This window comes from Typopeltis vanoorti, chromosome 3 (genome assembly GCF_054136105.1).
Source record: "Typopeltis vanoorti isolate ZY-2024b chromosome 3, IOZ_Tvanoo_1.0, whole genome shotgun sequence".
Taxonomy (NCBI): domain Eukaryota; kingdom Metazoa; phylum Arthropoda; class Arachnida; order Uropygi; family Thelyphonidae; genus Typopeltis; species Typopeltis vanoorti.
Window position 1 is genome coordinate 36,329,911 of NC_143551.1, and position 19,257 is coordinate 36,349,167.

The 19,257-nt window shown below is 36.1% G+C and overlaps 1 protein-coding gene across 2 annotated transcripts in view; it reads right to left on the minus strand.

Annotated features, from left to right (window-relative positions):
• Window positions 1–19,257, minus strand: part of LOC150108046 (uncharacterized) — a 342,334-nt gene that overhangs the window by 238,309 nt on the left and 84,768 nt on the right. For both annotated transcript variants that reach the window (XM_090390587.1, XM_090390586.1), the window contains exons 5-6: window positions 12,650–12,726; window positions 267–378 (exon numbers count right to left, since the gene is read on the minus strand). In XM_090390587.1, coding sequence (XP_090246713.1) covers window positions 267–378; window positions 12,650–12,726 — 189 coding nt within the window. The remainder of the gene's footprint in view (window positions 1–266; window positions 379–12,649; window positions 12,727–19,257) is intronic.

The window sequence follows — 19,257 nt, forward strand, 5'->3', positions numbered from 1 at the left end:
GTGTCTTATACCAAGCAACAAAATTCATCTACCATCTAAATGTCATAGTTCCCATTTTATCCTGACATTCTCAATAGTTATACAAGTACAAGCAATTAAAATACAAAAGAAATCTTACTAATTCATCCAGTTTTATATACATTAATAGGTGAACTGTCCATTATTTCTTTAAAAAAAAGTAGTCTTTTATTACTTATTTGTAATCGTATTAATTGCTTATAATTTTGCTTAGTAAAGAAACGTAACTATGTGCTTAATATAATTACCTCTTTTAAAGTAGCCATTTCACTTTCTAGGGCAGCCTGCTCTTTTCTTGCTTTAGTTTTTGTAGATGACTGTTCCTGCTGATGATTTTTCTCCATCCTTTCAAGTGTTCCCCTGAGGATATAATAAATATTAGGCATTCAGCGATAAAACATTGTAATTCATACTCTAGTTTTCCTTAGTTATATTTTAATTTACTGTCTATTTTATATTGTTGTCCCTATATGTCTCTTGTTAGTTAATATTTTGTTCACTCATCACATATTTTGTCCCTCCTTAATGATTGCCTTAATCAACAGATATCATTCACTGACTTAGTATTACTATTATTTTTCATTTATTATTGTTTGGTATTATTTTATTATTACTTAAGTACATTCAAATGAAAAGTTCAAGAAAATCATGGGAAACCCACTAACCAACAGAATGCCTATCATGCTTTTTCAAATTTATTCACCATTCTTTCCAGCAGTACAACACTCGCTCATAATGCATTACTCGAAAGAGTGGCTAAATTCTTACTCAACTTCGATTTTCACTCCACTTCTGCCATGTGTTGAGAAGATTTTTTGTTGTTGTTATTATTATTATTATTATTATAATGGTGTCTCCATGGAGTCAAAAGACTCATCGCGGGAGACCCTACATTGATACACTAACCATTATTTACACAATACCTATCATACTTCTCCTTAAATTCATTCACAACCACCTCTGGCAAAGCATTCCACCCCTTCACAACCCTCCAAGTAAAAAATCTAGTCCTAACATTGTTAACCACACTCTTACATAATCTCCAAGGATGGCCCCTCGCTCTCTCCCTTCCTGCACTGGTCTTAAAGTCATCAGTATCAATCCTGTAAAATCCCTTTAATAATTTATATGCTTCTATCATATCTCCTCTCCTACGTTCTATCAGCTAGATTTTGTGAGCGCACAAAAACTAGCTGATAGAACTTCATTAATAGACCTTCAATCTATCCTCGTAGGAGACATCCCTCAGGCCTGCAACAATTTTCGTAACCTGCCTCTGAATCCTCTCCACCATTTCCACATAACCAAGAAATCCAGGTGACCAGATCTGTGCACAACAGTCCAAAGAGGTCTTATTAATGCTTTATAAAGTGGGACAATCACTTCCTTATCCCTGCTTGTCAATGTGTTCCTCAATAACCATGTAATCTGATGTGAAATTTTGGCAACCTTTGCAATATGCCCTCGAAACTTAAGTTCTCTTTCCACAATAACTCCCAAGTCCCTAGCCTCATCAACTTCTTGCAGTTCAGTTCCATTAAAATAGTAAACAGCTTGTGATCTCATCCTCCCGAAGTGCATCACCTTACACTTAGGCCACATTAAACTGACAGCCATTTACCTTAGTCCATACCGTCAGCCTATTTAAGTCATCCTGCAAGATGTCTACATCATCTGAATTGACTATCGCTCTTCCTAATTTTGCATCCTCAGTAAACAAGTGGATATTTCCTTCCAAAGTATTCCCAATATCATTGATGTACAAATTAAACAATAGAGGATCAAGCACTGAGCCCTGAGGCACACCACTAGTCACTTGCCTTCTCCTAGACTCAGCTCCTCCATAAACCACTCTTTGGTATCTATCCACCAGCTATCCTCTAATCCAAATCACCAGCTTCAGATCCATCCCCATTTGCTCTTATTTATGCAACAGAGTTTCATGTGGAATCTTGTCAATTGCCTTTGCAAAGTCCAGCAATATCACCGAGTAAGGATTTCCTTTATCCAACTCTACTGTTACTTTATTATAGAAAGTAAGCAAGTTACTGAGGCAAGACCTACCTTTCACAAAACCATGTTTCCCCTTATAAAGTATCATATTGCTGTCCACCCAGTCCTGAATTCTAATTTTTACCAATTTCTCTAAAACCTTAACCACCACTCCAGATATATTGATTGGTCTATAATTTGCAACCTCAGTCTTGGAGCCTCCCTTGTGCAGTGGAATTATTTTCCCCTCTTTCCACTCTATTGGTACTTTACCAGAACTGAGGCTTAAATTAAACAGCCTGGTTAGAGGAGGTGCTAATTCTCTTGCACATTCTCGTAACACATGAACCGATATGCCATCTAACCAAATGGCAGTGTTAGCATTAAGGTTCTGTAATATATTTTGCACCTCTATTTCGTCTATCTCTAGACTCTCATCAGTCAATGACACATTTGACACTGCACTATCACAACCAAGATGGTACACTTTTGCAAAATGATCACTAAGCAACTCAACTATTTGATTTGCTTCTGTTATTTCTCCACCATCAACACTTTTTAAAGTAATCTTTCCATGGTTATTCTTCCTTTTACTTGCCATATAGCGAGAGAACTTACTGTTGTATATGCTTTTTTTTTCTCCCTTTATATATGTGTGTGTGTGGAATAATTAACAGTGAATGAAGCAGCTCTGTAGTACAGTTGGATAAATGATGGGATAATGTGCCATTCGACTTGAAAAGACCTGGGTTTGATTCTCATTATGATGAGATGAATCATTATATGGATTTTTGCAAATGAAAGTAAGTTAGCCAATTTTATAGAGTGATATCAGGGATTTCCCCTGGAAACTTGGGTTTTTTCATCACATATAGGCAAATCAGAAGTCAGAAAACTTATCAGGCAGTACAAGAACAAATATTATGCTAAGAAATGGGAAGAGGTAGAGTACCAGATGAGGAGACACGATTATGAAAGGATACCTGGGTTAATTTTTGAGCTTAAGCACAAGTTATGCCTCCTCATCTGGTTCTCTACCTCTTTGCATTTCTTAGCATAATATTTGTTCTTGTACTGCCTGATAAGTTTTCTGACTTCTGATTTGCCTATATGTGATGAAAAAAAACCAAGTTTCCAGGGGAAACCAGGGGAAAATTGAATGTTACCAAGGATAGGAGAGGAGTAGTACTAATGAAAGAACAGGAGATCAAGAACATATGGAAAAATTACTTGAATAACTGTACAGCAGAGACAGTAGAGAAAGAAAGAGAGAGAGAGAAAAAAAGATAATGAGGAAAATTTGGAAAAGATCCTTCTCCAGGAGAATCTTGAGTTGAAACTGTCTCTAGGCATAAAGTTGAAAGAGATGTTATGGAACTTAATAACAATAAGACCTCAGGTGCATAATCTGGGCAGCATTAATTAAGCCCACATGGGGGGGGGGAATAAGTGTTTCATTGATTTGATTATAATGATATGGTAGGCAGAAGTATGGCCTAGAGACAGGAAGAATTCAGTATTCATGCTGCTGCACAAGTAGGAACTGCAAGAAGAATGCAACAAGAACAATAGTATCATTAGTTTAATCTCTCATGCAAGCAAAATTCTACTAAACATTATTCTAAATAGGATTAAGGCCAAAGTCAAGGCTGAGATGCCTGAGGAACAGGTTTCAAGAAAAGCAAGGGCATCAGAGATCAGATCCATTGTCTTAGGCAGATCACTGAGAATATAGAGAATTTGGACTTCTCTTTGGTAATGTGGTTCATAGACTATTCAAAAGCTTTTGACGTTCAGCATATGAAATGACATAACATATTATTATTATTACACAACCATGGAGTCAATGACTCATATGTCAACACAGCACATGAAATGACAATGAAGATAAGAGATTCTTCTCAACACATGAGGTTGATAGCTACCTTGTACAGAGAAAAAGGTATTGGATTAAATTATTTGGCTTTGGGAGAAAGAAATTAAGCAAGAATACCTCCTTTCCCCTCACTTCAGTATCAATACCATATTCATCAGGTATGTAATATTCAATGAGCTGAGGATAGGAATTAGGATAGGTGGCAAATGGGTCAAGATTTAAGATAACACTGATGATACTGTCCTTCTGTAATGATAGGAAGAAGATAGGATAAATCCTGATAGAGTTAATTAGATCAGTGAGAGCAGAGGAACCTTGTTTATCAATCTTGAAGGAAGTAAAGATAGAGATGGTTCTGAGCAATAATTGTACCTTTAATGAAGAAATGATTAATGTGATCAGCAAACTTGACTATCTGGGATTGGCCGAGTGGTTAGCGTATCTGCTCTCCAACCAAAAGGCTGCAGGTTCGAATCCCGCCATGGACATGGATGTTTGTGATTGTTTGTGGAAAAACTAGTGGTGGTGGTGGTGGTCAGCAGTAGATGGCGTTGGTGGAGTTGAGGCCAGCTGGTGGATTGAGTGGTGGAGACAGAGTTGTAGAGCAAATGCCCTTCCTCGATGAGATTTGAAGGTGTCAAATAATAATAATTATTATCTGTGAGAAGAATTGCTGTTCAGAAGATATCAAAAGAGGATTACAAATTATTATTATTATTATCATTCTAAGACCCCATGAGTCAAAGACTCATCAAGGAGGTCCCTTTGTCGTACACACGCAGCTCATCATACCTTGCCTTAAACACATTTCAGATTCTCTGCAGACACCACACTCTAAGGAAAGGCATTCCAATCATTCACAACTCTGCCTGCAAAAAAAACCTGCTTCTCAATCCCTTGTTCACATCACCTTTATACAACTTCCAGGGATGACCTCTTGTGCTCCCCTGATCTCCCACCATTTTATGAAAAACCTCTTCAAGATTATCACCTTCTCTTCCTCCTATGAGAGCTAAACTCTGCAAATTGCTTCATCTCAACTTTTTTTCATATTCATCATTCCAGAGACTGATCAGAAACTACCTTAGTCAATTGCTTCCGGACCCTTTCCAACATCCCCTCATCCTTTTCAAAACCAGGTGCACAGTAGTTCGTATCTGGCCTAATCAGAACCTTATACAATGGAACCAGAATCTCCTTATTTCTACAAGTCAGTGACCTCTGCATCATTGCCCAAATTCATTGCATTGTCCTAACAATTTTGCCAATATGTCCTCTAAATTTGAGATCATTATCCACCATCACCCCAATATTCCCTTATTTTCTCCACCTCCAACAATATATCCCCACCAAGAGTTAATTCTACATCTCATCTTGATTTCCCAAATTTTAAAATCTTACATTTTGCAACATTGAACTCGCATCCCCATTTCCATGCCCATTCACTGAATCTCTTCAAGTCTTGTAAGGCCAGAATATCTGCTCTACTCCTCATAGTATATATCCCAACTTTGCATCATCTGCAAACAACTGAATATTCCCATCCGAATCTTTGCCAATTTCATTAACACACAAAGTAAACAGCAATGGCTCTAAAACAGACCCTTGAGGCACACCAATAGTGACTTTTCTCTTCTTGGGATATTGCTCCCCCATACAGAACTTGCTGATGCCTATCAGCCAGTCTCTGATCCAATGCACTAATCTAATATCAAATCCCATCCACTCTAGTTTGACTATCAACTTATCACGCATTAATTATCAAAAGCCTTTGCAAAATCTAAGTATACTACTGTGTATCCCTCTCTTCTGTCTAAGGAAGCTGTCACCTTATTGTAATAAGTAAGTAGATTACTAAAACATGACCTCCTACTAACAGGAGGTCATATTACTAAAACATGACCTCCTGTTAGCAAATCCATGCTGTCCATCAAAGATAATACCATTGTTGTCAATCCAATTCTGGATCCTAATCCTCACCAGCTTCTCCAACAACTTAACGATTACAAATTACAAACCTGACACAGAGATAGGCCTATAATTTGATGCTTGAGTTCTATCACCCCCCCCCTCACTATGAAATGGTGCAATCTTGCCTTCCTTCTACTCCTTTGGAACTCGATCCAGTGCAAGACTCATATTAAAAAAATATGTTAAGGCAGTTGTGAACTCTCTAGCACATTCCTTCAGAATACGTGGTGATATATTATCACGTCCCACAGCCTTAGAGATTATACTTCCTACTGGAAGAATGATTTACAAACTCTTCTGCTGCTTGATTTACCTTAAGTTAATCAATTCATGTATAATCTTTCAGTAGCAATGATGGATTATATATATTGATGTCTTTAGTGAACAGCTGGCAGATCATGTACACAAAACCTCACAGATTAATATCTGTTCACACATACTGTGGGAGATATAGATTATTATTAGTAGTAGCAGTAATATGAGACTTCCATGGAATCAAAAGACTCATCATAGGGAGGTCCACTCCTCTCACACAAAAATAAAAAAGATCATTGAACCATGCCTTAAACCCATTCACAGTTTCCACACTCACCACACTTTTGGTCAATGCATTCCACTCACCATCCTCGTGCATTCCACTGCACCTCATTCCCTTGCTCTCACCTCCTTACAGATTCTATGGATAGCCTTTTGTACTATCCTTGTCTCCCTCTACTCCATAAAAAATCTTTTGTCATACACCAACATATGCATCATATTCCCTCTTGTCTCTTTTATTCACAAGATTCTGCAAATTGCATTTCCTCAGTCTGTCTTCATATTCCACATTCCAAAGACCTGACAGTGACTTAGTGAAACTTCTAGACCCTCTCTAAGATATCCTCATTATTTTGAAAACCCAGTGACTAGATCTGCACACATAATATGTAGAAGAAAAGTTTTTTAAAAAAAAATATTGCTTTAAAACAAATACAGTGGTATCTCGCTAATCCGAACCTCTTTAGTCCGAATCCTCCAGTAATCTGAACTGCGGTTTGAAAGAAAAAAAAAGTTTTATTTATTACGTATTATTATTTTATGTACTATTATTTTTATTTAATAATTATTATTTTAACTGTTATTATTTATTTTATTACTATTACAGTACAGTACAGTACAGTATTTTTTTCATACTGTTGATTGTACAGATATAGTGTAGACCTATTTTGATTTATTGTGTGTTCACATTTGCTTTTTTGTACTGTACAGTACAAACCATATTGTATCACCACTGTCCTTAATGAACTGATTAATCACCACTATTGCACAGTGTTTGTTTATCTTTACGTTCCTTCAACAACAACAATGACTTAGCCTAAAGCCTGGTTGTATATAACGCTCAGTTTTTCTTTGGTTATTGAAATGAAACGTTGTCTGAGTTGTCATTTATTGTTTTCGTAAGTTTTCAGTGAATGATTATCGATTGTTTTAGTAAGTGATTTTATTTTTCAGATAAATTTTAAAAGTGACAGTTTTATTGTTTATTAACTTCATTTTTTATTTTACTGTTTTTAACACTAAAATTTATTTCGTTAAAATGGCTACCGGGTCAAAGCCTAACAAAAGAAATGATAATGTTACATTAAAACACATAACATTATCATTGTCGGATAAGTGTAAAATAATTCAGTGTCTGGAAAAGGGTAAAGCGGCCGTACAACTTGCTACTAAATACAACGTCGGCAAATCTACAATCAGTGACATAAAAAAAAACAACGATAGGATTTTAACTTATGTTTCAACCACAGAAGAAGGACCAAACAAGAGACAAACTCTGAAAACAAGTGATTTTCTTTATTTGATTCTGCTGTTTACACGTGGTTTCTTCAAGAAAGAAGTCTTCATACTCCCATCTCCAGAGACATTTTAAAGCAGAAAGCTAAGCATTTCCATTCACAAATTTACCCTGATCAGAAATTCAAAGCAAGTGATGGGTGGCTAGAAAAATTTAAGACACGCCATGGTATTCGGTATCTATCAATATCAGAGGAAAAAAACTGTCTAGTGACTTTTCCATCGTAGAACCATTCCAAAAAGCTTTTTTAGAAAAAATTCTTGAATTAAATTTAACCAATGATCAAATTTATAATGCAGATGAAAGTGGTCTTTGTTGGATGTCATTACCAGAGAAAACTCTAGTTCACAGAAATGAAGCCTCAGCACCCGGTCAAAAAATGTACAAAGAGCGTGTCACGATAATTGTGCCTTGTGCAAACGCCTCAGGAAAACATAAATTAAAGTTAATTATGATTGGAAAATCAAGAAACCCAAGACCATTTAAGAACTGCTGCCTTCCGGTTTTGTACCGAAGTCAACGCAAAGGATGGATGAATATCGAACTTTTTTCAAACTGGTTTCACAACGATTTCATACCGTCTGTTAAAACTTATTTAAAATCCCAGAATTTGGAACAGAAAGCACTTTTATTATTGGATAACTGTCCTGGACATCCTCAGGGCAGATAAATTGATTAGAAAGGATGGAAATTTTACGGTTATGTTTTTGCCTCCAAATTGTACTCCATTGTTGCGACCAATAGATTAGAACATAATACAGTACAATCCATTAAATTAAAATATCGTAAAGACCTGCTTTTAAATGTAATTTCCCAAAATTATGACGTTACCACATCGATAAAAAATATAAATTTGAAGAATATAGCATTCTCAGTTACTGTTGCTTGGGAAGCCATCGAACCTGAAGCAATTTGAGCGTCATGGAAAAAACTGTGGCCTTCTAGAATTTACCAAGATAACTACGGTGATACACAAAAAGAGGAAATTCAAAACGTGCATAATTTAGTTAAAAATATAAATCCAGATGTTCATATTTCACAAACAGATGTTAAGGAATGGATTACAGGTAGAACCGAAAGTGAATTCGAAATCAAATCAGATGATGCTGAAATTATAAATATGACGCTACAGAATGAATTAGAAGACGATGATGACGATAAGGAACTTGAAGAAAAAAAAGTAAAACATGGAGAGGCAGTTGACAGTTTTAATATGTGTATAGAATGGGCTAAGCAGAATGATATGCCATTCCACAAAATTTTGTTGCTAACGCAGCTCCGAGAAGAAGCATTTGAAAAAAGTTTAGCTTCCAAGAAGCAAAAGAAAATCAGTGACTTTTTTACAAAGAAATAAAAAAACTTTTTGTGTTATTTTTGTGTTCTGTACAAGGAAGTGATATTTTTTACGCAAATTAAATTATGTTCTGAACTATGCAATTTTATTAAATCAGAATCCTCAACAATACAGTACATACAAACTAAATTTTTACATTACAGTACAGTAGTTTTTTTTCTATTAGTTACTTCATTTATTTAGAGAATTAAATTGACGTATCATTAGAATCTGATTATTTTTGTCTTAAACGCTAGTTATTATTGTCTCTTGGGGGATAAATTCTCTAATCCGAACTTTTCGCTAATCTGAACGAGCACAGTTTTTATTAGTTCGGATTAGCGAGATACCACTGTATTTCAGAAAAATACAGTATTCTTCCCTAACGATTTGTTTCTTTTGCTTACTAGATAACAAAAGAGCCCCTATTACTTCCTTTGGCTTCACATACTCTAATTCTCTCATTTTCTCCTGTAATCTACTTTTGCCTTTCTTCGCTACTTGCTAAGAAAGTCAAAATGAGATTATATTTTTCTGTTTTGGAATTATTCCCATAAAGTACACCTAAACTCCCTATATTCTGGCTCATCCCATCCATACTGTCACCAATTTGGTCATTTCCATTTTTATTTTCACACACACACTCTCTAGTTAATGATTCTGCACATCCATTCTCCTCTCACTAACCACAGATGCCTATTCCCTCAAATACATTCAAGTGCAGGCTCATTCATACAGACTAATTCTAATGAGCAAAAGGATTTATATATGTCCATAAACTGGATACATTGACTCATCTTCTGCCATCACAGCTCCTCTTTTCATTTCATTTTTGTCATTTCCTTCTTCTCTCAAGCATGAACTCAACAGGAGCAAAGCCACATCAGGTCTCCAATACTGTGGTCTTGCTCAGCACAGTAAAATAATCTCCCACCACAAGACAATCACTATACTGTTGTCAACATTGTCAACCAACCTAGGGTGCTAAATGTAGCACCCTAGGTTGGTTCTTAACTTTAGTGGGTTAAGCAACACAAAGTGTAAAGGAGGTTGTGGGATGAAGTGGGTATTGCAGTTTATCTTACCAATGCCAGAAGTATTCAAAGTAAGAGCAAGGAATTTTTGACACTAAATTAGCTCAACTTGGCCAGAAGTTATAGGCATTAGTGAGACCTAGTTGGCCGAGGATGATATGGTCATTTATTTTTCACTAGGTTAGACTATAATAAATTTAGTTTAATCCTTTATCCCAGTGTGAGCAAACAAAGTTTGCACCTGAAAATATCTTCAGGACTGAATATAGTGTTGTACTATCTTACCTGGGTAAGTAGTGCAACACCAGGGCAACTCGTAGCAAAGGTGGAGCAAGATACCAACACTCCTATCCCAGTATCTCCCATAATGCAAAACACATCTCCTTGTGGATATGTATACTGTTATGCATTAAGGGATTGGCCACTACCCAGACTAGTTTCTACCTTTATTGAGGTCTCTTCAGTGGGAGCCAGGCCCAGAGATGGAGATTCAGTCCTGAAGATATTTTCAGGCACAAACTTTGTTTGCTCACACTGGGATAAAGGATTAAACTAAATTTATTATGATGATATGGTCATAGGAATAAAATGTAAGGATGTCTGCAGAGAGGACAAAAGGAACAGGGTGTTAAGGGGGAGGGGGGATAGCTTTGCTAATGATAGCAGAGGAATTGAAACCAAAAAAAGGCAGAAGTATATCAGGACATGGATTTCAAAGGGCAGTTTTCCAGATACATCCAGAAATGCAAAATTTAGAATTTTGCATTTCTGGATGTATCTGACCTCCTCTGGCTTAAGGTTTCCTTGCCTCATTCAGTTATTAATGCTCATCTGCTGTATTTACCACTCTGCCATCTTCAACTTCTTCTTATCCCTAAAGCTTGACTTTCTGCAATCCAATTACACAAGACATCATTCCGGATGACCTCAATATCCACAACTCCAAATGACCTCCCTTATCCGATTCAATCAACCAAGCTGAAAGAGATGCAAAAGTATTTACTATAATAATGATCTAATGCAAATCATAGATCTACTAAGCAGAATCAAGTACCTGATAACCATCTTGATTTTTGTTATCCATTTCCTTAACCAGTTCCTCTTCTGAATATATCTGCAGTCACTCTCTTCTCTCAGTAACTCAGACCATAGTCTTGTGTAAGTTTCCTCTCTCACAGAATGCCCTTTCCCTAAGCGCTCCCACTCATGTTTCCTTTGGCACTACAACAGTGCCAAGTGGGATGACCTCCGGAATGTCTAAACGTCCTTTCTCTAGTCCAACTACTGTTTCTATTTTCTGTTTTCTATTTCCATCTACTGTTTTCTATTTCATCTCATTCAAGCACCTGCACTGAGTGAGGGAGTTACAGAAAATTCCAAAATTCCTGCCCACTTTCCAAGCCATAGTTTAACAGGTGTACCAAGGTAGTTCAAGAAAAAATTCAGCACACCACAGTCAGCTTGCAACAAGAACTCCAGCTTCACAGTGATTCTCAACTGAAACCTTCACCAAAGGCAAAACAAACAGAAAAGTTTGTTTTGCCTTTGGTAAAGAAAACTCACTTCTATACAAATGTCATTTGGGGCCTTCTGGTCTCTTGAACAAGCCACAAGCAATTTAGTAATGATGGTGTATTGAACACTGAGATAGGCCACAGCCTAAACTTACCTCACACTACTGTTGTTACAAAGATAAAGTTATTAGTGAAGTGAAAAGTGCTACACCAGTCAATACTACAATTATCCGTAAACATGATAATCTTATTGTCAAAATGAAAAAACTTTTAATAGTGTAGATTAATGACCAAACCGGTTAGCATGTATCCTTAAGCCAAGCTATTCAGAATAACTTTTTTTTTTCATTTGTGTATCTGGCATGAATAAATGTTTTATTTATGTCATTTATGCATATGCTTAAAAACATTATTAAACCATTATATGCATCTACAAGTGAACAAAAAAAAAAAAAATATATATATATATATACTACATTGGAAGTTACGAAAGGAAACTGTTTGCAAGAGGGCGAGAATATCTGGCATGAATAAATGTTTTATTTATGTCATTTATGCATATGCTTAAAAACATTATTAAACCATTATATGCATCTACAAGTGAACAAAAAAAAAAAAAATATATATATATATATATATATACTACATTGGAAGTTACGAAAGGAAACTGTTTGCAAGAGGGCGAGGAGTGGTTTCTTTCCATGGAGGGTGGTTGAACCATGGAATGCATTGCCTGATGGAGTGGTGAGAGTGAGAACTGTCAGTGAGTTTAAGGAGTGGTATGATAGACTTTGTGTTTCTCAGGGGGGGGGGGGACCTCCCCTCGATGAGTCTTGATAGACTTTGTGTTTCTTAGGAAGGATCTCCCACGATGAGTTTTTTGACTCCATGGAGGCCTGAATAATAATAATAAAATAATAATAATAATAATAACAGTGGTCTGGAACATAGCATGCCTTATGACTGGGAGATATGCCTGTACGTTAGTAACTTACTGATAAATAACATTAATAAAAAAATAATTAATTAGCACATTTATAAGACTAGAGAAATTTTGAAGATATCTTTAATACTTACAGAGCTTCTTGAAGCAATTTATGTTTTTGGTCTAACTCTTTCTTTAATGTTTTCACTTCTACTTGTAACTGTATATTCTATAAATATACAAAACAACTTTTTTTCAAATATCATGAAAAACCTAGCATTTTATACTAGTTGATATATACATTATATATAAGTCACAGCTCTATATCTATAACAGAGAGTAATATAGTCATCACTGTTATATTTGTATATACAAGAATGCTAGAACTATCAGAAATAAGGAAAATGAAATTGCTACATTGAATGAATTTGTTCACCCAAAATTTGATGGAATAAATAAGATGCAGCTGGATGATGATAACATCATGACAGGAATAGAGATGGAAGGTATGATGTTTGTCATGAAGACAGAAAAATCAAAAAAGGGACATGGAGTAATGTTAGAAAAGGAATATTGCCCATGCAAAGTAGAGATGAAAGAGAGAAACAATGGCAGTGGTTTTGAGCTATGGTGTGAGATAGAGGTGAATATAATGAAATACTTTGTTGGATGTTGCTATAGACCTGGTAATGTGGAGGGTAGTGACCATGAAATGTAGAAGCAAATTTAGATGGAAAAATCCATCGAAATATCTCTTCCTGTTAATCTCCACATCACACCACACTGCCTAAAAGCCATTGCCACTATTTCCCTCTTTCATCTTGACCATATGTGGACATAATTTCCCTGCTATCATCAGCAGCACTTACCCCCCCCCTCCTTCTTGTCCTTTCTATCCTCACGAAAAACACTGTACCCTTCCATTTCTATTCCCATTAGGATATCATCCTCATTCAACCATATTTCATTTATTTCAATGATTTTGGAGTGAATAAATCCTTTCTGCGAAACAATTTCATCTCCCTTATTTCTGATACTCCTGGCTTTTGTAAATAAACACAGAAGTTCACTTTTAGGTCTATAACTAGTCCTACCCAAGCCACTTGTTAGTTGTGATTTCTCCACCACACCTGCCCTTACTGCCCCAATCAACTCTATCACTGCTTACCACATATATCTGCTCAGTCTCAACTACTCCACTTACATCCTGATCTGTCCCATTTTTATGCTGATCATCTTTGTATATACATTCTGTTTGATCCCGAATGAAGGAACCTTGCAAAGAAATCATTCATTCAGGATTTAACATGATAAATATTACTAATTAAGGAGATACCTGCACATCAGCTAATAATTATGAAAAATTTCTTTATGTTATGTGATAAATCCGGATGTGCCATATATTGAAATTTATTCCTGTATAACTGAAATGAGAAGCAAAGATATTGTCAGAATAGTAAGAATTATGTAAGGGAATTGTTAAGTTATTTGTAAATCCCATTAAGCTGTCTAGTACATTACGAAATTTCCAGAAAGATAATAAGTAGTAATCCGGAATAATCGTGTATAATCTGTACGAGTCGAGCGTAGCGATGGAGGCTGTACCTACGCATAAAGTGACGTCAGAACGACTACCTGAAATAGGCTAACCCAACAGATTAGGGAGAGTGTACGATGAACTCAAGGGGCATGAACAATGGGGTTCGTGGGTAAAAAACACATAGAATAGAAGGCACCCGAAAGGGTGAATAAAAGACAATGCGCACCATATTACAGGGTTTTTTCCTTCTTCAGTTCCTGGATTCCAGTTTTAGGAGTTTTTGTCGGGGATTCGTGAGAGAGGGGTGGGTCGACTACAGTGATGTCAGACGATGAGAACTATTCTTGAGAACGCTTGAGGATTTCCAAGTGAAGCTGATCGTGTTATGACGGCCTATGCAGAATCGAGCCTTCAAATAAAGTCCCATCAAGGAGAATGGAGAAAATTTCCTGCAGAGCGGTAGACAGCACACCACAGTCTGGAAATGATTCAAAGAAAAGCGTAGTGCATCGCCAGGTGCAAAGACGGCCGATAAATATACAGTAAGGTAATCCAGATCTACATGAGATGGCGGCATGAAGATCAGAAAGGATCCGGTAATGTAAAGAATTTCATTCTATGTTAAAAATCGCTTAGAAGAATAAGAAATTTGTGTATACTGTAAACTAAGGACACTAATGGAGAACTTTTAAGTGATAATTTGATTGAATTAGTTAAGACCATGTGGAACAAAGAAGAATTGTTGATAGGCAGTATTTTGATTGAGAATGGCTAGGCTTGACTAATGAAATTTAGAATTAAGATGGTTATTGATAGAGTAATAATATAAGTGTTCCATGCGTGTTCTGTGAATAACTTGTGAAAGGAATTATATCCTAGTAGTGTTATGCTTACACTTAATCTTATCCTTTCGTAATTGAAGGATTTAGCTCACACAATTTCATTGTGATTTAGTATGAACCTTAACTTAGAGTGAGTTTTGTTCTATTGAGTATTTGAATTTTCTTAACTGTAAACGTTTTGTGCTTTTCCAATAAACGTTTTGTACCTGATACCTGAGTTTATGCCTGATTACGAATTCAAACCACCACTTATGAAATAGAACCTTTTTGGCAGGAAGGAATTAGATATTATTGCTTAAGTGAGATTCAGGTCACGATTGCTAACTGAATCTGCATGGCACTAGCGTAAGATTAATTATTGTGTGTCTCCCTTTTGAATTTTGAATTGTTTCCCTGAACAGGAGTCTCTTCTGATATAGGATATTGGCTGGCGCAGCATAAAATAAATTTTGCCAATATCCGAAAAGGAAATAGTACTGAATTAATATTTTAAAGGCACAACAGTAGATTAGAAAGAGGGCTATTTAGAGGTAGAACAAGGTATAATATAGAGAAAACAGCGACGTAACAATTCACTACTACTTTCACTTTCCCCATTCGACCTGGGATCACCCCAAATTTCTCTGTTCTTCTTGCATTCCCATTCTCTCTTCATCTCTCACAACCACTCTCCTAATTTTTCACTTCACCTCTTTCTCCCTTCCTTGTATCACAAAGCACTTCCATGAAGCAACAGTTTCTCCAGTTCACTCTCTCCAAACCATTCAAATGCAATCCATCTCTTCCGTATAATTCCATTTTTTCCTTAAATACATGCATACATCCACAAACTGCACTCTCTTCTCTTCATACAGCTCTACCAGCATAACATTCATGATTCTTTCTCTCTATCTCAACTCATCATTGTCATACATCAGCAATACACTAACAACCTTTCCTATTATACTGTTATCTTTCACTCTTCTCAATAATAATAATAATATCATGAGATTATTATTATAATTATTATTATAGGCAACTCCAAGGAGTCTTTAGACTCATCGAAAGAGGCCCTAAACATTATGTCAAGAACAACTATTCAACATCCACACAGTATCTATCATACTTTGCCTTGAACTCATTCACAGTCATGGCACCCAGAACAGACTCTGGCAGCTAATTCCACTCATTCGCCACTCTCCAAGTAAAAAACCTAGTTCTAACACCCTTGTTAACCACACTCTTGCCCAGTTTCCATGGAGGGCCCCTAGTCCTCCCACCACCAGTCCTGTTCTGAAAAATATCCTCTGAATTAATCTTATAGAAACCCTTCAGTAATTTGAATGTCTCAATCATATCACTCCTTTTCTGCCTATCAACCACTTTCTGCAACCCACAAATCTTCAACCTGTTCTCATAAGGTTCATTCCATAGTCCTGCTATCATCTTGGTCACTTGCCTCTGGATCCTCTCCACCTCCTCCCCATCAAGAAGAAATCCTGGTGCCCAGATCTGGGCACAGTAGTCAAGATGGGGTCTTATCAAGGCTCAATACAGTGGAACAATAACTTGCTTGTCTCTGCTCGTCAAAGTATTCTTCAGTAACCAAGTGATTTGATGAGTTGATTTAGCCATTTTTGCCATGTGCCCCCTAAACTTCAACTCCCTATCCACCAACACTCCCAAATCCCTGGCCTCATCAATCTCCTGGAGTACAGTTTCACTAATGTGGTATACTGCTGCTAATCTTTTCACCCCAAAATGCATAACCTTACACTTTGCCACATTAAATTGACATCCATTCTTCTTACCCCAGTCCTCCAATCTATCCAAATCATCCTGCAAAATTTTGACATCATGTGCATTCACTATTGCTCTACCCAACTTTGTATCATCAGCAAACAAATGAACAGTTCCTCTCAGATCCTTTCCTATATCGTTAATGAACAAATTAAATAGTAGTGGTCAAAGGATCTCTGACCAAAGAAATTGTCCCTCATACAATATCCCATTTTCATCTATCTATTCCTGTATTTTTCTCTTGACTACTTTCTCCAAAACCTTGACGACTCCTGATATGCTGATCGGTTGGTAATTTGCAAGTCTTGGAACCTCCTTTATGCAGTGGAACTATTATCCCCTCTTTCCACCCCCTCGGGACTAACCCAGACCTGAGACTCAAATTAAACAAAATGGTCAAGGGCACTGACAATTCTTTAGCCGCTTCACGAAAGACCAGAGTTGGTGTACCATCCAATCCCACAGATGTATTCACATTAAGGTTTTGTAATATACTATTCACCTCCATTTCGTTCACCTCAATTCCAGTATATATCCTCCCTTACATTCTCCTTATATCCACTTAAATCATTGGTTCCCACAACCACCACTAATTCGCTTGCTCATTTCCTCCTAATGTCCAAAGCATGAAATATCTTGCTCATTCTCTCTCCTATATAGCAGACCTTATTATTATTATTATTATAATTTCATGACACCTCCAAGGAGTCTGAAGACTCATCAAGGGAGGACACTTACTCTACAACACTCCATCTCCACCTAACTACGCTACACTACACCAAACCTCTACTACCATCATCATCTACATCAACGCCATCTACTGCCTGCCACCACCATTAATATTTTTGTCTGTAAATTACATGAAGGGCCAATTTGTCTGTATGCAGGATGAAAAACCCAAGTTTCTCGGAGGAAAAAACTCTGCTACCTCCATATGAGATTAACTAACTCACCTTCAATTGAAAAATTCCCATTTAAAGATTTCTCCCATCACGACAAGAATCAAACTTAGGCCTTTTCCAATCGAAGGGCACAACGTATCGTCATTCTTCCAATTGTGCTGCGGAGGTGCTTATGGACTCTCTCATTAGATAATGCTCTAATAATACAATCTCCATTCATTGCTTCTCTAATCATTCATCTTCTCTTTTTTCTTTCATTCTATTATTTTGCATTCTTTTGTTTGTTTCCACTAAACATTTAATATCACTCCTCATATTCCTCATTTCATTTTTCATTTTGAATAACTCTTTCTTCAAATCTTGCATTCCAGCAATTTCACTCTCTGTCATTCCATAGTCTCACTATTTTTGTTCTGCTGCACCTTACTTCCATTTCCTCATTTATACTTTCATTTGCTCCCATATCACTTACTTTCACTTCTTGTAAAATGTATTGTAAAATCTCATCTAACTTCAAATATTATTTTCGAAAATAATATAATCAATATGGCTTTTCTTATTTCTTGTATGAGAACACTCGAAAGTCAAAACTCCTCTGTCTCAGTCACTGCTAATTTTTCCAATTCTTCTTGTCCTTCAGTTAATACCATCATCCTCATCTGCATTAACTATCCAAATGGACATATGGATGAAATGTACCAAATAATTTATTCTTCATATCCATATTATTTCAACAGTATCCAAATGTTATTTCAATTTCAATGGACATTTGGTATCCATGTATTAGCTGATGTGTATAAATGTCATGGACAAGTGATTATCCATCCATTTAACAAAATGATAGTTTTGTCAAAATGATATTTCTGTCTGAACAGTTCTACAATTACCTCTGTCCTGGTCCTCTATTTTTTTTCCCTTATTTTCACCATCTCCATCAAACAAGAGCATTCTCCATAATTTCTGCTCATGTTGGCTGTATAACACAGAAAAAATTTCTCTGGAATTTCCCTTGGCTAGCTATTTGCTATATGTCACAATGAGTCTGTTTCTTCAATTCACACAAAAACACAAGAAAATAAATGTATAATATTTATTTAAAAGCCATATATTTCAGCCTTTTAATTTAATTTTTAAATTTCCAACTGCATTACACTGATGATGGATATGCGAATCAAAATAATTTAGTTAATCTATCTTTAATTAAATAAATTTTCAGCTGCTGTTTATGTACACTTTATGCAGAAGTATCTCAGAAAAGAAGAGTAGTAGTGAAATGTTTTGCTGGTAGTTCCAGGAGGTTGATGAGATTTGGAATCTAAGGGCAATAGCCAATAGGAACTTGTTTAGGGGGTGCAGTATAAAATGTCATAAATATTCCACAGTATACTACTACAATGAAGGAGAATGCTGATGACTAGAGATAGAAAGGTAGTATAATACTTTGATCAGATTACAGATCGATTACTCCATAAAAAACTGTTTGGGTTTTTTTTGTTTGTTTTTTTCAGTAAAAATGAAAAAACTCTAGAAAGAATTTGAAAATAAGTAGCTATAGCAGTATCAAGACTCTGAACTTGTTGGTTATAAGAAGAGATTGAAAAAGTACAAAATGCAGAGCTTAGTGTATGGGCAGAGAAGATGCAATATGCTATTTAAATTTCTGAAAACATTTTTCTAAATCATTGCAAAAGGATAGC